The following is an 18,265-nucleotide window of genomic DNA, read 5'->3' on the forward strand; positions in this document are numbered from 1 at the left end:
TGATCAATGCAAAGAAATAGAGGAAAACAATAGAATGGGAAAGACTAGAGATCTCTTCAAGAAAATCAGAGATACTAAGGGACCATTTCATGTAAAGGTGAGCACAATAAAGGATAGAAATGGTATGGACCTAACAGAAGCAGAAAATATTAAGAAGAGGTGGCAAGAATACACAGAAGAACTATACAAAAAAAGATCTTCATGACCCAGAGAAGCACCATGGCGTGATCACTCTCCTAGGGCAAGACATAATGGAATGCAAAGTCAAGTGGGCCTTAGGAAGCATCACTACAAAAAAAGCTAGTGGAGGTCATGGAATTCCTGTTGAGCTATTTCAAATCCTAAAAGATGATGCTGTGAAAATTTGGAAAACTCAGCAGTGGCCACAGGACTGGAAAAGGTCAGTTTTCAATCCAATCCCAAAGAAAGGCAATGCCAAAGAATGCTCAAACTATCGCACAGTTGCACTCATCTCACACGCCAGTAAAGTAATGCTCAAAATTCTCCAGGCCAGGCTTCAGCAATACGTGAACCATGAACTTCCAGATGTTCACGCTGGATTTAGAAAAGGCAGAGGAATCAGAGATCAAATTGCCAACATCCATTGGATCATCAAAAAAGCAAGAGTGTTCCAGAAAAACATCTACTTCTGCTTTATTGACTATGCCAAAGCTTTCAACTGTGTGGATCACAACAAACTGGAAAATTCTTAAAGAGATGGAAACACCAGACTGCCTGACCTGCCTCCTGAGACCTCTGTATACAGGTCAAGGAGCAACAATTAGAACTGGACATGGAACCACAGACTGATTCCAAATAGGGAAAGGAGTACGTCAAGGCTGTATATTGTCACCCTGCTTATTTAACTTGTATACAAAGTACATCATGCGAAATGCTGGGCTGGATGAAGCACAAGCTGGAATTAAGATTGCCGGGAGAAATATCAATAACCTCAGATATGCAGATGACACCATCCTTATGGTAAAAAGCGAAGAACTAAAGGGCCTCTTGATGAAAGTGAAAGTGGAGAGTGAAAAAGTTGGCTTCAAACTCAACATTCAGAAAACTAAGATCATGGCATCTGGTCCCATCACTTCACGGCAAAAAGATGAGGAAACAATGGAGACAGTGACAAGCTATATTTTCTTGGGCTCCAAAATCACTACAGATGGTAACTGCAGCCATGAAATTAAAAGATGCTTGTTCCTTGGAAGAAAAGTTATGACCAACCTAGACAGCATATTAAAAAGCAGAGACATTTTTTTGCCAGTATCAGTCCATCTAGTTAAAGCTCTGGTTTTTCCAGTAGTCATGTATGGATGTGAGAGCTGGACTATAAAGAAAACTGAGCACCAAAGAATTGATGCTTTTGAACTGTGGTGTTGGAGAAGACTCTTGAGAGTCCCTTGGACTGCAAGGAGATCAAACCAGTCAATTCTAAAGGAAATCAGTCCTGAATATTCATTGGAAAGACTGATGCTGAAGCTGAAACTCCAATACTTTGGCCATCTGATGTGAAGAACCAATTCATTTGAAAAGACCCTGATGCTGGGAAAGATTGAAGGCTGGAGGAGAAGGGGAAGACAGAGGATGAGATGGTTGGATGGCATCACCAACTCGACGGACACGAGTTTGTGTAAGCTCCAGGTGTTGCTGATGGACAGGGAAGCCTGGTGTGCTGCAGTCCACAGGGTCGCAAAGAGCCGGACATGACTGAGCGACTGAACTGAACTCCAGTAGAGTGAACATCAATAGACAAAAACAGAAGCTCCTTGGAATTCTCAATAATTTTTAATTATTAAAAGTATAAAAGCATCCTAAAGCCAAAAACTTTCAGAATCACTGTTTTAAAATATGTCATCAAATAGTCATTAAAATATGATTACTTCCCCTACTTTCAATAATCAAAGACACCATAAACTCACATACACAAACACACACACACACTGTCTGCTAACCAAAACATCTGATAACAACACTAAAATGAAAGTGAAGCTTTACTCTAGGTAAAGGTCATAGCTCAAGTAAGCATTTTTGGGCAATGGAAAAATCTTAGAGTCTAATAATTAATCTCTGAGAATTCCTGAGAAGCACAGAGGTTCCAAACTGAGAACTTCAGGGTACCAAAACATATACGGAAACATACTGAGTTCAAGCTTACACTTCAAAAACTTCTTGTTTTTATGCTTGTACCTATCTTTTTTTTCGAAACATGGATACCAACAATAACATTTGGATTATGTATGTCAAATCCTTCAACTAAATTTGCAAAAAGAAGTTAGGACTATGAAGACTTAGCATTTCAAATATTTCAGTGTCCCTCTTTCCAGAGTTAAGTGTGTACTGCAAAATTTACCTGAACTGGATGTCTGTAAATCCTTCATTCCGACTGTTTTACTAGGAACAGAATCTTTCACTAAGACTGCAGGCTGAATGGGTTTGGAAACAAGTTGATTTATAAATAATGTACATATGATACAATCCACAGTTCATAATTCAAGATAAAAACATAAACATTTTTACCTTCACATTAGGATATTTCCCAGGAGAATCTAAAAGGCAAAAGGGACACAGAGTTAATTTCATATAAACATGAAAGCTGTACATCCAGGCAGAGTTAGGACTCAGCAGAATCCTCGCACTCAGCCTTGGCAGTGAATACATTCGGTTTTAGTGTCTTGATTTTAGGGGTATGTTAGGATACCAGCAAAACAGACATAGGAATCCACAATGGATAGTGAAGAAAAAATAGAAATACAGGTTTAACAAAACATGCAGTTAAGATTTCAAAAGTAACATTACGTTTGCAACAATGTGAAACTGCCGACTGATGAGGAGAAAAGTGATCTTAATCAGAGGAGCAAACCATGACCCCAAGAAGATAAACATGAAAGCTGATGGTAAAATGCACCAGTATATCTTGAATGCAATATAGCAGCTATCATTTACACCATTACACTACAAGTATTTACCATGTTCTTCGATCTGCCCAGTCATTTAAGAAGTACACAGTGGGATGACAGTTCACCGGAAGGTATAGTTCATTTCTCATCGGAGAAATAGTAATGAACTGATTACCCTGGATATACACTTGTAGATAAATGGCTCATAAAATATTATTATTTTTCCATATCCATGTGGGCTACCGGTATGTCTACATGTCTTGGCTCCTCTAGTTGGGCCATCTTAAAGTTTCTCAATCCACTCACGGAAGAAGGTATACAAAACACATCTAGGAAATAATGTATAATAAATTCTCAATATTGAAATACAATTATCAAAAAGGAAATAATAAATTTAATTGCCACAGAATGATTAGATATTGAAAATCTTACATGTTTTAAAATCAGTATAGTACTTATTAAAAATATTTCTAGCATTTAGGGAATGAACCCTATTAACCTGTTTTGTTTCAAAACTTAGTTTGGTTTGATACATCAAGCTAATGTTTCAAAGGATTTCTATAAAACAACTTTCAAAAAATCAGCTATCTTAAAAAGAAAAAAGTCAGGGTCTCCATATTCAAATTAATCTAATTTGAATAACAAATACCAATACAACACATATCTTTGATGCCTGAGAGTTACTTGGAGTGGCTGGAGTTTCCCCCACTTCTAGCACCCCCTCCTACCTCCAGTATTCTCTGGAGCAACAATGATCTTATCTCTTTTCAGCGCAAATACACTGAAGCCATTTAGAAGGAGTTCTCTCAAGTTTCCTCATCAACTCCAAACTCACCTCCCTAAGGCCCACTTTCCTCCCTTCATCCTTTCACTAGATTCTCTCCTATCCAAAGGGTAGTAATCTCTGGATCTGTGGTCTTAATTCTTCCCCCTTTACATTCTTTCTATGGATCATCCCCACCACTTCTTTTTCCCTCTTTGTTTAGCAACGGTATTTTACACCTATAATCGCGACTACGACTTTTTGCTTCCCTCTGGCTATGGACACACTTAGGAAGAAAAACATAATAATGCTTTCCCTTGATCCTGTTATGTCCTGTACTATCCAATGTTCTTCCAGATTTCTCTAAATGCAAGGCTACACCCTTGCTACTCGGAGAGCTTGTCAGAAACACAGATTCTCAGACCTCCTGCTCAGCATGTGCACTTCATACAAGGTCCAAAGGCGACTAATTATACTTTGAGAAACTCTGGTCTATACGGAGTCTGCTTCTACATTAAAAGTGAAAGTGAAAGTCACTCAGTCATGTCCAATTCTCTAGGCTAGAATACTGGAATGGGTAGCCTTTCCCTTTTCCGGGGGATCTTCCCAACCCAGGGATTGAACTCAGGTCTCCTCCATTGCAGGCGGATTCTTTACCAGCTGAGCCACAAGGGAAGCCAGAGAATACTGGAGTGGGTAACCTATCCCTTTTCCAGAGGATCTTCCTGACCTAGGAATCAAACCAGGGTCTCCTGCATTGCAGGCGGATTCTTTACCAACTGAGCTAACAGAGACGTCAACTTAATTTATTCTCCTGAAATCTTAGCCTCAACTTCCTCACTCTAACACTTCCCCCCAAAGTGAAACTGCATTACAAATGGGAAACTTTCCAGTGGACTATCAGGCTGTAGGTTACTTGATCTCCGTATCACGGCCCCTGCTCACTCCTTCTTTCTAGTTCTCTTTTGTTGGCCTATGTGATACCATCCTATAAAGCAGCAACATTTCATATGACTCCAATTTGCAAACATTTCCAGCTGAGCACCTATGCTGGTGAACACACAGCTCCGCACGCCCAGGGACCGCAATCCTGAATGCCTCCCTAACAATGAGGAAAACAGGAAGAGGGGGAAAACTTTGCTGTCCTTCTCTGACAAGTTTTGGCGCTGGAAGCTCACTTCAAATGCATCGTCCATGTCAAATACTCTCCCTTTATCTGGAGACCGTCACTACTTATTGCCCCCTCCCCCACAGGCCTGTGCTTCCTTTCCTTCATTTCCTCCCTGTACCCTCTGCCTCACTCATCCCTCGTTCCCTCTTGCCTCTTATTTCTTGACCTTCCTTAGGCTGCACAGTATCTTGAAACAGAACTAATAATTTTGGGGGGGTCATGTGTCACATGGAATCTTAGTTCCCTTACCAGGGATCGAACCTGCACCCCCTGCATTGGAGAGTCTTAACCAGAGTCTTAAACACTGGATTGTGAAGGAAGTCTAGGAACTAATAACTGAGTCCTTAAACTGGATTCTCAATGTAATCTGTGGCTGAAACCTGACAAAATACATAATTTCCCTCCTCCTCTTTTTCCTCACTATGTCTCTGACAGGTGATTTTCTTTGGTGATTAGAACATATCAGCAATCCCATTTTAATTCAACGTTTTGTCAAATGACTTTTCTATGAAATACAGTTCTTACCTTCTACTTGTCCATGTACTGTGTTTTTTCCTCTTAGACCAGCAGCTCCAGATAAACAACCCACATACTTCTCTGGAAGGCTCTCAGAAATACTCTGCTAAAATTAATGTTAATAATGAGTTGCATGAAGATTTCCTAATCCCTTTTGAAGAAAATACCCTACTTTTAAAAACTGCCTACTTTGAACCCAGTTAAGACAGGTTTTGCCAAGATCCCATAGCTGCTAAGTGACAGAACTGGTTTCAGAATTCTGAGGAGAATGTATGGCTTGAAAAGAAATATTTAATAGAATACAAGATGGGGCTAAAAAGGTCAACAACTTTTAATCTAAAATTCTCAGCTCACAATTGGAGGACACTGAAAAATATAGTGTAATCTTTTTTTTTTTTAATCACATATTTCTTATTTATTTCCATGCTATGCAGGACCTCATTCCTCAACATAACTCAAGTGAACTTCTACATCCTAAATATTAAAAAGGGAATATTAAAAATAAGTCATATTTTCAGAATTCGGATTTAACAGATATATTATGTATATATTACCTGTAACATTCTATACAATTCCATTTGTCTCTTCACTAATTCACATTCAAAAACTATTAAAATGGCTCTTACATTCACGACCTATGCTACACGCTCCAGGAGGTGCACAACTGTTTCCTGAACTTCACTCATTTATACGGATACAGGGTCTATAAGATGAATATTTAAATGAGAATAATACAAAATCTCTGAATTCTGAAGTTTCAGAATATGACACAAGGACTTTGAGTAGGTTTTTTAAAAACTAAAATAGAAAAATAAATCTGACGTTGTAAGTTTTATCCTTCAGTTATTAAAAGTCTCTGCTCCTACAGCTGGTTATTATTTTAGGCAAAACATGTGTTCTTCAATGAGATGAAGAGTTGGGAATATCCTCTTAATGGAATGCTTTAGAAAACACAGTGGAATCCCTTTATAATATGGATTTTGAGAAACAGAATTTTAATTTCTAAATCTCATCATATCAACAATTATTTTAGTCTTAATGCAGAGCCAAAACAAAACAGAGAAAAAAAAATTTTTTTAACTACCCTCTTAACAACTCTAAAAAACCAAAATAAAGTGTCTGGGGGTGGGGGGTCGGAAACTAGGTGATATAGGCTATATAGTTTTGGAACTGAAAGGCTCCAGGAAGATTCCACGGTCATTACAATGTCCACTAAAGATATCATTATGAGTATTACATAAGTCATGTCCTTATGGTTTAAAATTCACAGTAAGACTCTCTATCCTTGACCAAATTTCTTATTTCCTCCACTGTGGGAAAGCTTTTCCCGATACAATTTTTCTGTCACTATGTATTTTTCAGCCCATTTTTTCCTTCACTCCACCTTCCGTATTTACCAAAGTAAAAAAAAAAAAAAAAAAATCAACTAGTCATATGTTTATAAAATAGTTTGCTCTGACCAATTTTCCACTGCAAACATAAAACAGTGAGAGGGACACCACTGCTGAATTTTAAAGAGTAAATGCTACATGAAACTAAATTCAGAGCACAAAAACTAATTTCACAACAGAACACTTTACCTTGGTTTCAAAATCTAAGCCTTCATCATTTGATATAAGCCATAAATCATCACCAGGTTTGCTGGAAAACCTTTTCAGCAAAAACAGACAACAACAATGAGTGAGAACATTTTAAAAAAAAACATATTTTGATGTGGGCCATTTTTAAAGTCTTTATTGAATTTGTTGCCATGTTGGTTCTGTTTTGTATTTTGGCTTTTTGGCCCCAAGGCATGTGGGATCTTAGCTCCCCCAACCAGTGATTGAACCCACACCCCCTGCATTGGAGGGAGAAGTCTTACTAACCGTCTTAACCACTGCACCAAAGGGAAGTCTCCAAAACAGTCTTTGGTTACACCTGTTTCTGCTTCTATCTTTCCCAATCTATGAAATATCTAGTTAAGGCTCATTCTTAGTTTCCTTAACAAAGAGTGATAGCCGATATACTGGCAGAGCCTGAAAATAATTTGATTTCACCAAGTCCTAATCGGTGACCTTAAAATCCAATTGATGGACTGACATAACTTTTGTTTCCCCAAACTGGAATAAACCTGATGACTTAAAGTGGAAGGATATGCTGCTCCGTCTCCATTGTCTGTCCCTGGTTCAGAGACTAACCTGTATCCATCAAAAATGGCAGTCTTGGTTCTTCAGTAGGGGAAACACTTATTGAGAAGGCCCCACTTCTCCCCTTTACTCTAAAGGGAGTACAGGAGTTCCCCACAATGTCTAAAACTTAAAATGGACACAAGTCAAAGAACTACATTATATCTTTAGTTTATATGCTACGTGGGTACTTCTCAATCTTTGCTGAGGGACACAAGAGTGGGCATGGGAAACAGGCAGGCCAGCTGTCAAATCACAGGTCAACTCATTTTAACCATGGAATCACGGGTCAATTAATCAACCTCTGAACCACAGGTGGCTAATTAAGTAAAAGTAGGACACAGCTACTTTACAAAGCTGCTGTGATGACTCAGTGAGGTCACAAATGTTAAGCACGTAATGCAGTGTCTAACCCAGAGGAGAACGTTCAACAAACATTAGTTTCTCTTCCCCGTGTTCCCTTACTTAAACATGCAATTTTAAAACATCCATAAAATCCTACCTGCTTAAAGAGTCTTCTTCAGAATTCTCATCCACTATTAAAGAAAAAAGTAAGACATTTAAATTAACAAAAGAAAAGTATAGAATATTAAAACCTCAAGACTGATGCTCTGCTTAAAAGTATTCCTTTGGGAGCACACCTGGAGCCCACACTAGAGGGAACAGTGATTGTACTATACTCGCAGGCCATTAATGCCTAAGACTCACTCCTCTCCTTTATATCATCAAATGCAAAACAAAAAAAAGAAGAAAGAAGGGCTGTTTACAGTGACCATAATCCTAACCAAACTCTAGAAGACTGACACAAAGTTATACCATACCATTAATAGAATCAGTACTATAAACTGACAATAGCACGCTTAAACAGCACAGTATTTCTGGACTCCCATTGCCTGGAGCAGTGAACAGAGCCTACAGGTGTCTTGCTGGGACACAACACAACTTCTCTGGCTCTTCAGTTCAAGATGAAAACGCCCTCTCACAGGGAAGCTTGGTCTACAGGCACTGAACTTCAGAGCGTGGTAAAACATAGGAAACAAAGTCTTCCTGGCCCTCTTTCCAGATGCAAGAGAAGTATGAAAGATGTAGCAATTCCAGATTTAGAAAGAATAATCTCTTGAAAGGAAGGTGGGGGAGGGCAAATGGGTAAAGGGGGTCAACTGGGTGGTGAGGATGGGGACTAGACTTGTAGTGCTGAGCAGGCAGTAGGGCACACATAAGCTGAACTTTTAAAAAAAGTTTTAAATATATATATGTGTATATATATATATACACGCACATACACTAATATATTTAAAAAGAATCTCTTGAGACTATGTCCTTCCACTGCTCAAGAGTATCTGAACCACACAGAGCAGGATGGTCCAAACAGTCCTGTGTACTAGTTCGGGGTATCATTATATCAATCCTCCCCATTATATGGCAAATGTTGACAGAAACCATGCTTCTTCAGGTTGGAAGGCATACATCATCAGATCCGAAGCTGATGAACAAGGGGAGGGATGGAAGGAAGGAGGCGGTGATGGACTCTGGTGCTCTTGGACAACATTTCACCCGTGTCGTCTTGATCTGATGCTGGAGGGATGACTCACATGCAGTGACTTCACGGGGAGAGGAGTCCTGGTAGCTCGTGCCTGGAGGGCAGGGGCAGTGATTTTTAAATGTTTGCACTCTGTGACATCAAAACAATGCTTAGTACATAAAAGACATTTGACAGTTATCTGTTTAGTGAACAAATGAACAAATAAATAAGCATGTTTTCTTTGAAAATTTTGTTTAGAAAAATACAGAAAGTAGCCAGGGACAACTCTATTCTATTCTGAGCATATTGAAAACCAAGACTCTATGTCATTTCTGTATCTCCTCTGACATATTAAACCAGCCTACAGTTCTTTGATGGAACTGTATGTTTCGTCACCAAGCCGCACCCAACTCTTGTGACCCCCATGGACTACAGCTCACCAAGCTCTTCTGTCCATGGGATTTCCCAGGCAAGGATACTGCATTGGGTTGCCATTTCCTTTTCCAGGGGATATTCCCGACCCACAGATCGAATCTATAACTCCTGCACTGGCAGGCAGATTCGTTACTAACCACTGAGCCACCCTTCGATTAGATAGAGGTTTACTAAGGTAAAGGTGTCCTCAGACAGCTTGTTCAATGTGCTAAGCGCCACCAGGAGGGGACCTAACACTGTTTTTGTTAATGTGAAGCATTCTTAGTGCTTTTATTAGAAACTGCAGGGTCCCAAGTTCATCTATTTGAATATCTATTATGATAATCTTTTAACTGATGGCAAGAGAACATCTTGTTCTATCAAAACTATACTGTCATGACAATTATCCAACACAGAAGTAAACATTTGGTCCTAATAAAGTCAACCTATCTCACTCTTTCTGGATCTATAAGGAATGAAGTTGGTAACAGAAACCTTGTTGGTACAACAATAGGCAAAATAACTGGTTTTCAACCAGGCATTGCTTTTCTGCCTTCTGTACTATTGGTAAGTATCTTTCAAAAATAATCTCTCACTGCCATGCTGCACACTGGCTCAGCTTTGCAGTTCTTATTGTTTATCATTTCTTAGCCTACCAGGAAGGGATTATTGAGGTTCCCAGTTTTAATGATGGGAACTTTTTTAGTGAGACTAATCACTACACAGTAACTAATAACTTCATTCACTAAATGTAAACCATTTGTAAAAGTTAAAGTTCACTTTTATAAGAAGTCTAATTTGCTATAATATGATTATAGATGAAATATACATCATACTAACTTAAAATTTTTTTTTCTTATTTATACAAAGATCTAATGTAGGGCCATATTAAATACATGAATTTCTTTTCAGACAATACTGTCTCTGATTTTAAATTACCAACAATTAACTTCTTAAACAATTCTGAATACCAGACTATTAAGAAATTAATTAAAAAAATAACATACACATGCTGCTGCTGCTGCTCAGTTGCTGCTCAGCTGCTTCAGTTGTGTCCAACTCTGTGCGACCCCATACACGGCAGCCCACCAGGCTCCCTTGTCCCTGGGATCCTGCAGGCAAGAACCCTGGAGTGGGTTGCCATTTCCTTCTCCAATGCATAAAAGTGAAAAGGGAAAGTGAAGTTGCTCAGTCGTGTCCGACTCCTAGCGACCCCATGGACTGCAGCCTACCAGGCTCCTCCATCCATGGGATTTTCCAGGCAAAAGTACTGGAGTGGGGTGCCATTGCCTTCTCCGGAATACACATGCAATTTACACTAACTTTTTCATAGTTCTTGCATTATTGAAACTTCCTCACTCCTACCTTTTCTATGGTAGAATCACCAAGAGTAACTCTTTAGCAGATGACATACCTGGCTTGCTATTTTCAAGAGGAGTTTTAGGTCTCTCTTCTTTATATTCAGAAATCATTTGGCGAATGCTATGCATTAAAAATGTAATAAATAATATTTTAACACTAATATGAAAAACAACTATCAAATTCTTAATCATATCAGACAAGGTCAGAGATAGTATCAAAACTTCAATTGTCCCATACATTTCAAGTTTCTAGGTTTTACAAACTTTTACTTAGCATGTATTTAAAGGAGAAAGAAAAGGAAGATGAAGTAGTCATGAACTGAGGGCAGTATAGCTCCGTTAATTAACTAGATTTAGCCTGGCATATGAAAACTCTCTTGAACTTGGAAATCCTAGCTCTGTAACCAGCTGCTCTTTGCTCCTAGTTAAGTTGCTTCTCTTCACTTCAAAGTCTTCCTCTACACAACCGGGATCTTACTGCCTTATTTCACAAGGGGATTAAGAAGATTTAATGAGCTAATATGCCCCCCAAATGCTTGGAGAAACAGTCAAAGATTGGAATAATTTGTTCTTGAACTTTATTGCTGGAACTACTTTGGAATTCCAAGTAAAACCCAATGTGTGTTTTTTTCATACGTTTAACATTCAAGGGTTGCACGAAACTGTTATTAATTCTGGTGATCAGCTATTCTTTGTGGTCTGTAATTTAGGGACTCTCAGCTCTTATATAATGTGTACCTTAATTTATTTATAAAATATGAACTCACTACATTAGATAACATAATTAGCCCCCATCATTGCAGCTAATCACACCAAGAGCTAATCATAATCCAGACCTGGCCTGGACCACTACCCTTCCTTCTCTACCTACTCAAACTCTGCACCAGCAGATCTTTCTGACAATGATGCTTAATCTCCATGATTGTCTCCAATTCACTTGGAAGATATATTCCTACTCCTACAGTAGACACTGGCAAGTCCTAGACAGGGCTTACCTCTCTGAATTCAACTATCTTACTTGAGATTTAGGGATTTCTGGTGAATGGGTTCCTTATGAGACAGACTCTGAAAACATTTAAGGTGGAGGCAGATATAAATCCTTTGGAAGATTTTCATTATTACAGGAAACTGATCCCACGAAGGGCCAACCGTAATTTAGGAATCTCAGGCAAGCCAGCACCCACTACCCTAGGAAGGATGACGGGAAGCCTATGACCTAAGAAAAGGTGCCCCCACAGGACAGAAAGCTGCCTTGAGGTTCAGGTCTAGAAACCAAGGAGAAAAGGAAGTCTGCTCAATCCCTGCAGGAGGACCTGAACCTCTCTGACAGCCTAAAATGGTCCCCACTGAAATCTGCTAGCAGAAAAGATAAATAAGAGCCTCAACCGCACCTCATCATGAAGATCTAGGCTTATACGTGGGCTCCACATAAGGCTTCTGAGTGTGGGGGGGAAGCTAGGAGGCCCAGCTGCCAGAACTGGGAGCTGGTGCTTTGCAACAGTGACTTGAGCTACAAGCATACACATGAGAACAAAGAAGCTGTGACTCTGAAGTTGATGTGTGCATCACATGAAGACTGGGGAACCTGGACCCGCAGGGGCAGCCTGGGAGTAAAGGTCAACTGTAAGCCAACTGAAGGACGAGTTTCTTTTTTTTTTTTTTTCTTTTAAAATGATTTTATTAAAGGTCTTTATAGAGCCACATCCAGACTCCAGATCCAGCTGCCAAGGAGACCCTGTCAAGACTAGTTGTAGTAGCAGTGCTACAGCAGTAGAATCAATACAAGCAACAGAATGATGAGAATGAATTATTTTTTTCCCTCCAAATGACGTGTGGAAGAGGACTGTCTCATTGATCTTAGGGAATCCGGGGGTTCTTGGAAAATTCAAACAGGAGCAGCATATAGAGAGGCAAGTCCTCAAGGGAAAACAGAGGATTTGCTGCTGAACCGAATATTTCAAGACCCAAATAACTAGTTAGAAATATCACAACTGTGACACTATTTGTACCCCATACAGAGAGGTTACGCTGGGAATGAAATGGCTAATGTTAGGCTCTCTAAGAATCAAGGTCTACATGTCCTGAGATAAAGAATCCCGAACCAACGGCCACATGTAGCTAATCGGCCTTTGCTTGGCTTTCAGCTGATGAGGGGGAACATCTCACCCCCATTCCCACACTGCCTGCACCAAACTGGAGCTCTCACTGGTCAGGTATTATAACAGTTAAAATTATTTTTGGCTGCAGTTTAGTGATAACTGGAGTTTTAATGGGAATACTTACATATTAAAGCCACTAATACTAGCATAGTCTTCTGCAGTCCATCCAAAAACATCTTGAGAAAAGATGTCAACACCTTGCTGAAGAAGAAGACCAACTACATTTGCTAATCCATAACTGACAGCAAGCATGAGGGCTGTTCTGAAACAACAGAGAGATGACTTCAGCCTCAGGAAGTTGAGCTTAACTTACTTAAACAACTAATTTGATACGCTTTACCAAGTTAACATCTTGCCTTTCCATGGAGAACTGACAATTTACAGGCTCGTGTTCATCTTTGTAAATTACCTCCAAGGTTAAAATGAAGAGATGGAAAAGAGGCCTCCTGTCCCACTGGGATGGCACGCAGCAGCAGTTACTATTTCAAAAGTCCTTGATGGGGCTTCCCTCGTGTGCCGGTGGCTAAGACTCCATGTTCCCAATGCAGGGGGCCCAGGTTACACCTCTGGTCAGGGAACTTGATCCCACATGCTGCGACTAAGAGTCCCCACAATTAGGACCCCACACAACCAAATAAATAAATAAATAAATAAAAATTTTTTTAAATAATAAAGTCCTTGATGGACAAAAAACAATGTTGAAGTCACTTATCTGAGCCAGGTGACTATTTAAGGGATGAATTCCCCATTTCCTCCTTAGTCTGATATATTAGGCTGCAAAGTCAGCTGGAGGTTGGGTTAAGGAAAGGCTACTTGCAGGTTTAAAACAAAAATATTAACAATAATGGGAATAAAAACAGTTATGGGGGCAGTTAATGATACTGACAAGCATGTGCTAGGCACTAAATGAAAAAGCTATATATAAAATCTTTCTTACACATAGCCAACTTTGAAAGATGCATTACTATTCACTTTTTGTATCAGGAAACTTATTTGCTGATGATAAGTAACGTGCCCAATGATAAGTAATGTTAGGGTCATACCCCTAACAGGCAGGAAAGCTAGGAATTGAACCCAGTCTGAATCCAAAGCCCATCATTTTCATCTGTACCATCTACCTCTGACTTGTCTGTTAAAGGAACTGTTTATCCAATTAAAGCTGTCTTTCTTCCTTCTAGTTGCATTAAAAATGAAAACATCAAAATGTACTAGAAATGAAAAAGGATAAAAACTGATGAGCCCACAGGATCTGGTGACAGTGATTAATAATGACTTTTTCGTTGCTGTTGTTGTTTAGTTGTTAAGTTGTATCTGACTCTTTTGCAAACTAATAACATCAGCATTCTCCAAAAAAAGTAATTTAATGCAAAGAGTTATCCAAAAGACAAAATCATGTCCTTTATGTGCAGTATGCATCTTTAAAAATATATATATACAAAGTAGAGGTTAAAGAATTATTTAAAAGAATTAAGAAATTCAATACTGTCATAAGGTAAACTAAAAAGCAGAATCAATATTTTATAAAGCTAATAAAACTAATATGAAATCCCTCAGCTACTATAAGATGGACCAAAAAACAAAAAAGACAGGTTGCATATGACATTAGTCAATATTATAAAGGTATAGGAATCCTGCTATATATTCCTGCTATATACTGTTCTTCGTAATTCCCAGTCAGAAAAATTGATTTTCTACCTAATTGATGATGTGTTGATCACAAACAAATCCTCTTATTCATTTAATCTTGGTATTACCACCCTAGAACAGCACTAAGGTTTTTAAAAAGAAAAAGAACAACGGTACCTTTTCAAGTTACCAACCGCATGTGTATTTGCTCCTTTTTTAACTAAAAACTCCACCATTTGCTCTCTCTTTTCAATTATAGCAAGTAACAGCGGTGTGAGGTTATTCTGTAAAACAGGGAAAACCATTTCTAATGTACACAGTTAACCTATTTTTAAACTGAAATTAAAATCGTGCAATAGATTCTCTGAACTGAAACATATAACTCAGAAGGTAAATAAAAGGGAGCCCCCTCCTCATCCCCCTGTCCACCTTCTTTCTCTTTAATATGCTCCTCCTCTGGGCCTTCGCTAGTGGTCCAGTGGCTAAGTCTTGAGCTCCCAATGCAGGGGGTCTGGGTTTCATTTAGCTACTAAATCACCTGCATATTTTAGGAACAATGCTGAGGCAGAAATATATATTATCTGTAGCACGCATAGGGGCTTCCCTGGTGGCTCAGAGGTGAAAGCGTCTGCTTCCAATGAGGGAGACCTGGGTTCGATCCCTAGGTTGGGAAGATTCCCTGGAGAAGGAAATGGCAACCCATTCCAGTATTCTTGCCTGGAGAATCAAATCCCTTATGATTATACAGTGGAGAAATAGAGAAATAGATTTAAGGGCCTAGATCTGATAGATAGAGTGCCTGATAAACTATGGAAGGAGGTTCGTGACATTGTACAGGAGACAGGGATCAAGACCATCCCCATGGAAAAGAAATGCAAACAAGCAAAATGGCTGTCTGAGGAAGCCTTACAAGAGCTGTGAAAAGAAGAGAGGTGAAAAGCAAAGGAGAAAAGGAAAGACATAAGCATCTGAATGCAGAGTTCCAGAGAATAGCAAGGAGAGATAAGAAAGCCTTCTTCAGGGATCAATGCAAAGAAATAGAGGAAAAGAACAGAATGGGAAAGACTAGAGATCTCTTCAAGAAAATTAGAGATACCCAGGGAACATTTCATGCAAAGATGGGCTCGATAAAGGACAGAAATGGTATGGACCTAACAGAGGCAGAAGATTTTAAGAAGAGGTGGCAAGAATACACAGAAGAACTGTACAAAAAAGATCTTCACGACCCAGATCATCATGATGATGTGATCACTAATCTAGAGTCAGAAGTCCTGGAATGTGAAGTCAAGTGGGCCTTGGAAAGCATCGCTACGAACAAAGCTAGTGGAGGTGATGGAATTCCAGCTGAGCTTTTTCAAATCCTGAAAGATGATGCTGTGAAAGTGCTGCACTCAATATGCCAGCAAATTTGGAAAACTCAGCAGTGGCCATAGGACTGGAAAAGGTCAGTTTTCATTCCAATTCCAAAGAAAGGCAATGCCAAAGAATGCTCAAACTACCGCACAATTGCACTCATCTCACACGCTAGCAAAGTAATGCTCAAAATTCTCCAAGCCAGATTTCAGCAATATGTGAACCGTGAATTTCCCGATGTTCAAGCTGGTTTTAGAAAAGGCAGAGGAACCAGAGATCAAATTGCCAACATCCGCTGGATCATGGAAAAGCAAGAGAGTTCCAGAAAAACATCTACTTCTGCTTTATTGACTATGCCAAAGCCTTTGACTGTGGATCACAATAAACTGTGGAAAATTCTGAAAGAGATGCGAATACCAGATCACCTGACCTGCCTCTTGAGAAACCGATATGCAGGTCAAGAAGCAACAGTTAGAACTGGACATGGGACGACAGACTGGTTCCAAATAGGAAAAGGAGTACATCAAGGCTGTATATTGTCACATTGCTCATTTAACTTATATGCAGAGTACATCATGAGAAACGTTGGACTGGAAGAAGCACAAGCTGGAATCAAGATTGCCGGGAGAAATATCAATAACCTCAGATATGCAGATGACACCACCCTTATGGCAGACAGTGAAGAGGAACTAAAAAGCCTCTTGATGAAAGTGAAAGAGGAGAGTGAAAAAGTTGGCCTAAAGCTCAACATTCAGAAAACGAAGATCATGGCATCCAGTCCCATCACTTCATGGGAAATAAATGGGGAAACAGTGGAAACAGTGGCTGACTTTATTTTTGGGGGCTCGAAAATCACTGCAGATGGTGATTGCAGCCATGAAATTAAAAGACGCTTACTCCCTGAAAGAAAAGTTATGACCAACCTAGATAGCATATTTAAAAGCAGAGACATTACTTTGCCGACTAAGGTCCGTCTAGTCAAGGCTATGGTTTTTCCTGTGGTCATGTATGGATGTGAGAGTTGGACTGTGAAGAAGGCCGAGCGCCGAAGAATTGATGCTTTTGAACTGTGGTGTTAGAGAAGACTCTTGAGAGTCCCTTGGACTGCAAGGAGAGCCAACCAGTCCATTCTGAAGGAGATCAGCCCTGGGATTTCTTTGGAAGGAATGATGCTAAAGCTGAAATTCCAGTACTTTGGCCACCTCATGCGAAGAGTTGACTCATTGGAAAAGACTCTGATGTTGGGAGGGATGACTCAATGGACGTGAATCTGAGTGAACTCTGGGAGTTGGTGATGGACAGGGAGGCCTGGCGTGCTGTGATTCATGGGCTCGCAAAGAGGCAGACACGACTGAGCAACTGAACTGAACTGAACTGTAGCATGCATAACCTATCCAAGGATGACCATGAGTAAACTCATAAGGTTTACAGACAGTCCAGTGGGAATATTATTGTCTATATGAACATGCGGACAGAAAACTTTTTTTTTTTTTTTTTTCCCAAAAAACCAAATGTGGGAACCATGTTTTACTGCTTTCTCAGAAATGTCTCCTGAAATTTAATCTTACTCATTCTCTCCTCCTTGCTTGCTCTTCCCGGACTCACCCCCCTCAAGACAGGTCAGCATTAGCCAGATGCTATCTGTATGCAAAATGACCCCACCCCACCTTATCTTCAAAGACTTTTCTTGATGACTCTCATGTGACTACCTCCAGACCTCCAGGAGGAAGCTTCCACAATCCCCAAATTCTGGTCTCTGTCTTGCTTTACTGCTCTTAGTTAAAGATTACAAGATAAATTACCAATAAAAATACGCTCAGCATTTCCTTGGGCAGTTGCTCTTCTGTAAGCTCTCCCTGCTCTCTCTCTCATAATCTTGTGTGTTTCTGAGAATTATTCGGTGCAAAACCACCACAATCAACTTAAAAATTCTAATTCGAAAAATTCAATCCCATTCTTAAGAGATCCTTTCAAAATATGAAACCGATGACTACTTAGATTGTCTTTAAAACCCTGAAATGTTTATCAAAATAAACTATAAAACAAAACTTGGAAACTCAAATGCTTATGGAGGAAAAGCTGGTGAACTGAGTAAGTGAAAAAGCCAGGTGAGGCCAGTAAACCCAAGAACACATCCCCCATATCGAAGGGGTGGCCCTGCACGCTGACCAAAGAGTAGGATGGGCAAGGGGGACCAGATTTGGTTTTTGGAGAAGCCTGAACTGCAGACTTCTGCATGAGTCTCCTAAATTTTTAATGCTGACTCAGTGTGTCAACTAAACGAAACATACCCAAGGGCCACGTCTGGTCTA

General features: G+C 39.6%; 1 protein-coding gene across 1 annotated transcript in view; it reads right to left on the reverse strand.

Annotated features, from left to right (window-relative positions):
* Window positions 1–18,265, reverse strand: part of LOC101109728 (ankyrin repeat domain-containing protein 26-like) — a 57,280-nt gene that overhangs the window by 31,339 nt on the left and 7,676 nt on the right. Inside the window, 10 exon segments of the mRNA XM_060397250.1 lie at window positions 2,357–2,429; window positions 2,524–2,552; window positions 5,363–5,459; window positions 6,934–7,003; window positions 8,021–8,054; window positions 9,111–9,152; window positions 10,462–10,566; window positions 10,869–10,936; window positions 13,099–13,236; window positions 14,778–14,884. Coding sequence (XP_060253233.1) covers window positions 2,357–2,429; window positions 2,524–2,552; window positions 5,363–5,459; window positions 6,934–7,003; window positions 8,021–8,054; window positions 9,111–9,152; window positions 10,462–10,566; window positions 10,869–10,936; window positions 13,099–13,236; window positions 14,778–14,884 — 763 coding nt within the window.

The sequence above is a fragment of the Ovis aries genome, chromosome 13, assembly GCF_016772045.2.
Source record: "Ovis aries strain OAR_USU_Benz2616 breed Rambouillet chromosome 13, ARS-UI_Ramb_v3.0, whole genome shotgun sequence".
NCBI classification, from domain to species: Eukaryota; Metazoa; Chordata; class Mammalia; order Artiodactyla; family Bovidae; genus Ovis; species Ovis aries.